The sequence below is a fragment of the Nannobrachium achirus genome (assembly GCF_963921795.1).
Source record: "Nannobrachium achirus genome assembly, chromosome: 10".
Classification (NCBI taxonomy): domain Eukaryota; kingdom Metazoa; phylum Chordata; class Actinopteri; order Myctophiformes; family Myctophidae; genus Nannobrachium; species Nannobrachium achirus.
Window position 1 is genome coordinate 51,662,161 of NC_137819.1, and position 8,917 is coordinate 51,671,077.

Genomic DNA, 8,917 nt, shown 5'->3' on the forward strand with positions numbered 1-8,917 from the left:
GTTCAAATGGTAGTTATCATTTAGTCACAAGCACTTTTTTAATACCTTTCACTCATACTTTAACATTTTCTTTCAAAATGTTTTGTAAATAGCATATAAGCAATAAGCTCACAGCTAGTAGATAGGCTATTTTTGCCAGTTTTTTTAAACACAGTTGTACAACAATGAAGGCCATTCATTTAAAAAACACAAACAGCGACATTGAGAGTTGATGGAGATACAAGGTTTCCTCCCGACAGCAATGCTATCAAACCTTTATAATGCATCAGTCCATTACAGTCGTTGTTTTGCTCCCCCTCTCATCCCTGTTTCCATGACCCCTCACCCCTAACTCTGTTTGTGTAAGAGAGTGAGTGTGTTTTTGCACACAGTTGAATGAATGTCAATCTATGGGGAAATGCAAGCCCTCATGACTGCATACAGTAAATAGGTTTTTATCCGTTCTACATTCATAACTTAACTTGTGTAAACCTTGTAATAATTATTTGATGCCATGTGCTTCCATGTAGTATTATGTTTGCGGCATTTGCTTGATAAAAAAGCAGTGTGTGTGTATGTGTGCGTGCGTGCGTGCGTGTGTGCGTGCGCACATTTGTGCATGCCCATCTGTGCATGCACATGCACACTCACATACTGTACATGGCTGCTTGCACACGACCAACACCAATCCCTGGGGAATGGGTCCCAGTACATTCCACAGTCCAGAGCAGAGCTAGGGGGAGAGAGAGAGGCGGCCTCCAAGGGTCCACAGTATTATCCTCAGGGGAACATGTCATGCTTACAGAGGCTATTTTAGCCTCTTGGTCTTCACCGGACAGAGGCAATCACAGTGTTTTTCCACTGTTAGGCCTACATTTAGGTCTATAAACCATTCCATGTAATCTAGAGGAATAATATTGCCATATCATCCTGTCTCATAGTCTCAGATTCATATTTTCTTAGTTTACCCCCCTCCCCCCATCTCCTTCCAGGACTGTTCTTAAAGTGTTTGGATTTGAATAGATCCACTTATCTGTTAAAGCACCATTTGAACGTCCCTCCCTCTGAGGCATTCTCTTCACAGTGCAATAGTTGTTTGTCGTCGTCTTGAGCTCTCATCATGCACTCGTCAAGTGTCTAACGCTCGGCAATGTTTTAAAATGGCAGACTGCGCTGCTAGACAAAGCTCCCTTGGTCATCATAATCCTATCCATTCCTGTCATACATAATGCTTCTGCTTTGAGTGTCCTTTATGGGCGCCCTTACTATGTTTCCCGTTGGTTTGACTATGTTTCCCATGGGTCTGGTGTGCATGTTTCTTATGGTGGTTCCTGGGGGAATGTCCAGAGCCCATACCCCCCATGCAGGACAGGTAACTGGGCAGCAGGTCATTAACCGCCTCCCTAGAATCCCATGTCCTCTCAGCCTCCAAGTCCACATAGCTCTCGCAGTGCTTGGGGTAGCCCGTGCCTTCAACCTCCGTGGGCAAGTGGAGGCGACTCCTCTCCTGGAAAGATGGCACCAGCTCCATCTGCAGTCCAGGAGCCTCCAGCTGGCCGGACACCCGCTTGACCCGAGTTGGGACAGCCTGACCTGAGGCGCGGTATCGCTTCTCCAACCGGTGGGAGATGGCCAGCTGGAGGAGGTGCAGAAGCTCAATGAGGTTGAGGAGCAGGGAGATGGCCGCGATGACCTGCGTGTAAATGGTGAAGATGGTCTTCTCCGTGGGCCGAGACACAAAGCAGTCCACCGTGTGGGGGCAGGGATCCCCTACGCACTGGAAGCTGGCCTTGATGAAGAAGCCGCCGTAGAGGATCCACAGCCCCGCGATGAAGCCAGATTCCAGGAGGACTTTGACGAGGATGCTGACCGCGTACGCGCACAGCAGCCTGCCCTTCAGCTTAGGAGCATCGGAAATATCCTTCCTAGCCGTCCCTCCTTTGATCTTATCCACTCCCTCTATCACGCTCACTTTCTTCACCTCAGTGTCATTCGGGATCTCCCTCCTCGTGCCTCCCTCCCCGTCGTCCACCTTGCCCCCTTCTTCCTCCTCCCTCTTGTCCTTTGCTGCCCTCACGGCCACGTATCCAAAGTAGAAGATGGTGGGAGTGGAGACAAAGATGACCTGGAGGACGAAGTAGCGGAAGTGCGAGATTGGGAAGGCCCGGTCGTAGCAGACCGCCGTGCAGCCGGGCTGGCGCGTGTTGCACACAAAGTCGGCTTGCTCGTCGTCCCAGGCGGACTCGGCGGCGGTGCCCAGCACCAGCATGCGGAACAGGAAGAGAACGGTGAGCCAGACTCGGCCCACGCCCGTCGAGTACTCCTGGCCCTCCTCCAGCAGATGCTCGAGGAAGGACCAGTCAGCCCTGGACATCCTCTGGTCCTGAGATGAAGAGAGCAGAGGATGAAATTAGAGAGAGAACAAGGTGAATTTAGGCCAAGTTGCACTGCACACTGTACACACACACAAACACACACACACACACACACACACACACACACACACACACACACACACACACACACACACACACACACACACATACATCTCCTTGTGCATATCGTCGTTGTCGGGTGGAAACCTTGTATGTCCAAAACGCTTCATTTTGTATTTATCATTAAAAATGATCGGCTGTTTTCACTAGTTTTGTGCGACAGTCTTGTACGATGAAGCAGGGGTTTACTTAACGAAAAAGTACACGTTTGAAACTTGTAGATACAAGGTTTCTGCCCGACAGTGACGATATACACAAATGTGCGCTCCAAGAAAAGGCCATTTATAGAGACTGTAAAGTGTAAACTGTACAATGTCATTATAAGTAGCTAATCAGTTACAGAAAACAGTCGTGCAAATAACATATAAACCGTCCAATCAGCGTAAATGTTTTCCTCTATAAGACTTTTTTTACTGACACATAATTAACACTTGATGTATGCACAATGGATGGATGACAAGTTTCCAAGAACCTTTATGGTATAATGGTCTGCTTTCTTTAATTTGAGAACATGTGTAGCTGGCTTGTGTGATTAGCGGGCCGGGCCCTTATTATTTCTTCCATGAGCTCATGCTGAGACCCTACACATTATCAGGGTGGGTCCCAAGCACCACATCCCAAGATCTCAATAACACCAATTGCGAGTGCAATGGAAGTGCCGCTAATGGGAGACATGAAAAAGGGTATTTCTTTTTATTCATTTTTCATTACTACAGAATACAATTAAAAGTAATTGCACTCTGGTCTGGACTCTATCTTCGCTATAGCAGGAGATTTGCACAGCTAAACGACCTCAAAACCTCAAACACAAAGAAAAAACAAACAAACAATATACTGTATGTATGACAGTCTATCAATGTGTGATAAACAAAAAGACATCGGGGGAAAAAGCAAGGCAATCATATTGGTGGTAAAGGTGACACACCCTGAGTTTTATTGTGTGTTCCACTTCCCCACTACTTTAACAGAGATCCAGATTGACCAAAAGCTGTCTTTCTGACCTATGACACCCACTCCTCCATAGTAGATTCTCTAGTCCTAATTGCACGTGCACTGCCAGGATAGTTCCAATTTTGTCTGCTGTTTTTGTGTGTTCCAGTTACACTTGTTTATTCTGTAGTGTATCCTATATGAGATGTGCCCCCTGGTTGGATCAAATTATTATCCCGACCTGGCAATGCATTTTCTGTTTGCTAAAGAGCTGGAGAGATGGGTAGACCCCTGTTACCCCTGTTGAACAAACACTTTATAGCAGGGGTCTTCATCAGGGGGTCCGGGGGTCCTCAGAGTTACTACAAGGGGGCTGCCAAATCTTCATGTGATTCTTTTATCCCTATTCTGCTGAGGAGAACTTTGGCCAAAAATAGCAGATCTACAAGCTCTCAGGCGTTGAAAGCTTGTATATCGGCTATTTTGGGCAAATAGGTTTGGTGTAGAGGTAAAAAAAAAAAAGTATTGACGAAAAAACACATTAACACAAATCCGACTAATGACAGCGCTGTCAAACAAGTCTATGAATCTATACAATCGATTAAAATCTGCAACACAATTTTATAGAATATGTGTGTGTGGGGGGGGGTCTCTGCTTTATCTCCCTCTCTGCTAAGGGGTCCTTGGCCTGAAAACGTAGAAGACCTCTAATTCGGAGCACATAATGTTCGAACAGGCAAGGACTAGTACGTCATTGATATTGGGATTGGGACTATTACTCATAAGTTCCTGCATGATCATTGATGATGCATAACAGGGTCCCTTATCAGGAGGAAGCAAATACATGTTGTATAGTCACACACACGCACGCACGCACGCACGCACGCACGCACGCACACACACACACACACACACACACACACACACACACACACACACACACACACACACACGTGCATAAACATCCTGTGGGAACCCCTTGGCTTCTGTATGTTTGAACTATGTTTGTCTGTTATTTCATCCCCTCTGAGAAGCATTAGGCTACATCCCCTCAGATAGTTTAACATTTAACACTTATACACTGACTACACTATAATGCCATCCAACACAAGAAAACTATTTACCCTGAACTGATAATTCAGTTTGGTAATTAGGCTATTAGGGATATAGCACAAAGTCACAGTTAAATCTTCTACTATAGCCTAGTCTTCACATTGTGAAGTTCACAACCTAATTTCAGTGCTCTCTTCAATCATCACATTGATTCAAAACAGACTTCATATTAAACAATATGTCAGTTCTTGTATGAACTGAGAAAAAAGGGACCCCAATTTAAACTAGACCAAAAGCTTTCTTGTGGTGTTTAGCCTATATCCTTTTAGTTGACCTTGTACCAGTGAACTGTATAGCCTATACTCTCCTGTATCCTTTTCTATGCAAACTTCTAAAAGTATTCAATCAATCAATCAATCAATCAATCAATCAATCAATCAATCAATCAATCAATCAATCAATCAGTAGGTGTCTAGCCTAAGTAATTTAGCCTAAACTTCATCCATAAGTATTAATGTAGGCCTATTGTATCTGTAAATGTTCTTATTACTCAGTCATGACATCTAAAACAAGCATTTGATGTAGAAACAGCCTGAATCTATAGCTACTACTAACACAGAATATACATTATTATTATTATGATTATTACCCTAATCATAATCATAATCATAATAAATTCGTATATAGGTGGACATACGTACCTGTCTGTAGTAAAATCGGGGCTGTCTCCTTGTTGAAAGTGTCTCAGTGCTCTAGAGCTCCGTGGTGGTCTTGTGCTTGTATCCAACTGTTTGCCTGTAAACGGAAAAATTGGGGGAAACTTTCCCATGGCTTTATTGGCCCTCCCTCAGGAACCGCTCCAGGAAACGGCGATGTGTGATCTCAAAATAGTCACACTCATTCACCTCCCCGAGTTTCATTATTAAACTTCGGTGGAAGGAGCAACGCACTTTTAAAAGAGCAATTCCCCGGAAAATAGCTCATTGCAGTTAACAATTTGTGTTCAGGCCAGTGTGTTTTAGCCTAGCATACTAGACAAATTAACTCTTGCCGACACAAACCAGTTTCTGAACCATTTTCTTCTATTTTTTTTAGGGTCTACAGTCCTGCTGTAGTTAATTGTTTGATATTATTAGCATATTTCTCACAAATTAAACCTTTCCTAATTGATTAAGCCTTATTCCTAAACTTAAAGCAGCCTCATGTAATTTCCTATTATACCACACAGTGGCGCCAGACACCTTATTTTGGTGAAGTGCATAATGACAGGACTGGAGTCAATCAGTCTTAATTATTAAACACAAGGCAACATGCTAATTGATTACCGCAGTAAAAGTGTCCAATTTGTTAGTTTGATGTAGAAATAACTATAAAACGTACAAGCCTGTATATTATCTCGTGCCTAAATCACATTAAATTTATAAGGGGTCGGTGTTGGTGGTTTGGTTAGGGTCAGTTTTATGGCCAAGGCCAGCAAGATTCTGAAACAGTTAGGAGTTCGGTCTATAATTATGAGATTGTGCTTTGATCTTAATGCATTGGGCAATTTAAGAGAGAGAGAGAGAGAGAGAGAGAGAGAGAGAGAGAGAGAGAGAGCATCCATGCCAATAAGAATATTCATAACATAACTGCTTTTGACATCCACGCATATACATTTAAGAATGCAAATAACCTTCCACCAAAATCTTACAATACTGCAAACATATGCTATGAAAGGTCATGACCCACTAACTGATGTTCGTTCAAGTAAGGGATTTAATTGCTATTTGCTCCATCCCTTCCCAAGCAGGCTGCTGCTGACCTTTATTATTATGTATTGCCTGCCTTTATTAGTGCTGTTGAGATGAAAAACATCACTATACACCCACACAGTTACAGACACAAAATGTCATACACTACACTGAATTAATACATACAATATTAGCAGGGGCGTCACAAGGGGTAGGATAGTGGGACTGAGTTACTGGGGCCCAAGGTGGAGGGGCCCTAATAACTTTATCTATTGAAAAATAGCAGATATACAAGCTCACAGCGCGGCACCGAGTGCCGCGCTGCGAGCTTGTAGATCTGCTATTTTTGAAAAGTTGTGAAAATGTGTGAAAATCTTTGAATATATGTATTTTTTAAGCGAACATTTCTAACTAAAATTTGGCTTCTGGGGGTCCCTGGAACTAAATATTTTGAGATCGGGGTCCGTGGCCAAATACATATCATCTTGGGGATACATTTTCACAATTTTTAAAAAATAGCAGATACACAAGCTTGCAGTGCGGGGCACTTGGTGCGCATGGGGGGCCCGCAGTGAAACCTTGTACCCAGGGCCCAGAATTTGGTGTGACGCCCCTGAGTATTAGACTATCCAGTATTTACATAGGCCTACAGCCTCTAAGAAAATATTGAAAAGAAAAAACATATTAAGTTACACATTGAAGTTAAGGAATTCCACAGTACTGTACTTGGGAGACGACAATACAACAGTTACAGTAAATACAACAGCAACAACAACAACATAAACGGGCACTCAGGCCTGTTCAGCAGAGAGAGGGTCTGTGTCCGCAGTAAGCATTTATTTTTTTTATTTTGCTGCCAGCACCTTGCTTTATGTAATGCATCTCTATGGTAAAGGTGCAATGTCGCCCTCCTCTTCCCAGGATTGGCAGTGTGCCCCTGCAGGCTCCTCAATCAGAAAGTATTTATTTCAGCTATTGGGATTGGAGCCTTTTGTCTTTCCCATGCAGAGGGTGGAGAGACACGCCCACATCATTGAACAGAGGTGTCTACAGTAGCTCAGTGCATCTCTGGAGTCCATACACCTCTGCACTTCTGCCTCTCAACACAACCCCTCAGGGCCAGGGACGTGCAGAGAATGTTAGAGAGGCAGGGGCCGAAATATCTAAAAGGGCCTTTTAGGTGAAAATATTGAAAATAGCAGACCTCCAAGCTCACAACTTGTCGCGCAGTGATGTGTTGCTTTTTAGACATCACTGACGGTGACTGCTGCCAATGATCTTCTGTGCAGACTTTACCACTTGCTGTAGTGTATTTCTGTCTGTCTGTCTGTCTGCGGCAGACCAGTTACCATATGACACAGACAGGGGTGTCGCACCAAATTCTGGGCCCTGGGTACAAGGATTCACTGTGGGGCCCCTGTGCTTTAACTATTGAAAAATAGCAGATATATACAAGCTCACAGCGCTGCGAGCTTGTAGATCTGCTATTTTGTAAAAATCATGACAATCTTTGAATATTTCAAATCCTTCTAAGGTTTTTTTGAAAAACCTATGTTTCGATGTCAGTGGAGCTCAAACCTTTTCATGTGAAGGACCCCCAAAATGGTATGTATTTGGCCACGGACCCCCATCTCAAAAATATTTAGTTCCAGGGACCCCCCAGAAGCAAAATTTGAGTTACAAATGTTCGCTTAAAAAATACATATATTCAAAGATTTGCACACATTTTCACGACTTTTCAAAAATAGCAGATCTACAAGCTCGCAGCGCGGCACTCGGTGCCGCGCTGTGAGCTTGTATATCTGCTATTTTTCAATAGCTAAAGTATAAAATAATTAAGGCCCCTCCAACACCTTAGTAACTCAGTCCCACTTTCCTACCCCTTGTGACGCCCCTGGACACAGAAGTGAGGATACTTTCAACGACCTGTAGAAGGAAGTGAGGATGCTCTTCGCCACACACCTGCGGAAGGGAGAGAGGACGTGCTGCCAGTGAGGCTGGTGAGGTGAGTGGTGCGGGTCCGCCTAACGTCCACAGTCATCTCCTCTCTTTTATTTACATGAATGCAGAGGTTGTTTACTTTACACTAGGCATCCAATCATTCCGCTGCCTGCCTGTACACACGGATTCATCGCTGTGTGAGTGATGATGAGTCCCACCACCGCTGTGTCGCCCCGCATGTGAACTTCACAATGTGATTGCTCGGTTGCTTGGCTGAGCATGATGGAGATGTTTGGCTGAACCACAAGCCCCAGTCCTTTCACGCAGATACTGTATCCTGCTGAGTAATAGGCCAGGTTTCGCACCAATGCCCCTGAGGGGACATCTGAAATTGAAGACATGGCACACATTTTTCCCAACGCTGACGTCCTACTCAGTATGCCTCCGCAGTCCACAGACGTGCGCGCGTGTGCCTTTTGCATTGCAGTTTTTGCATTGCCAGTCTAGCCTGAGGCAGTGGTGGGGATCTAACGTTTCCTTTTTTTCCCATGTGCACTGTACTCTTCTTTTACAGCCTGTGATGTGTTTTTATGCTTGATTTCAGACATTATAGCCTGAAAGATCACACCCACAGCACACCTAATGTGTATACTATAGTATCTATACATCTATCTATCTATCTACTCTATCTATCTATCTATCTATCTATCTATCTATCTATCTATCTATCTATCTATCTATCTATCTATCTATCTATCTATCTATCTATCTACACAGTATCTATCTATC

The 8,917-nt window shown here is 44.0% G+C and overlaps 1 protein-coding gene across 1 annotated transcript; it reads right to left on the minus strand.

The window, feature by feature from the left end:
* Positions 1-1,198: 1,198 nt before the first annotated feature.
* On the minus strand, positions 1,199-2,353 carry gja4 (gap junction protein alpha 4; the record flags this gene model as incomplete). The annotated part of the gene is made up of 1 exon (XM_080735568.1): positions 1,199-2,353. One exon carries the CDS (start codon positions 2,351-2,353, stop codon positions 1,199-1,201), a length of 1,155 nt encoding a protein of 384 aa, XP_080591694.1.
* Between the last annotated feature and the right edge of the window lie 6,564 nt (positions 2,354-8,917).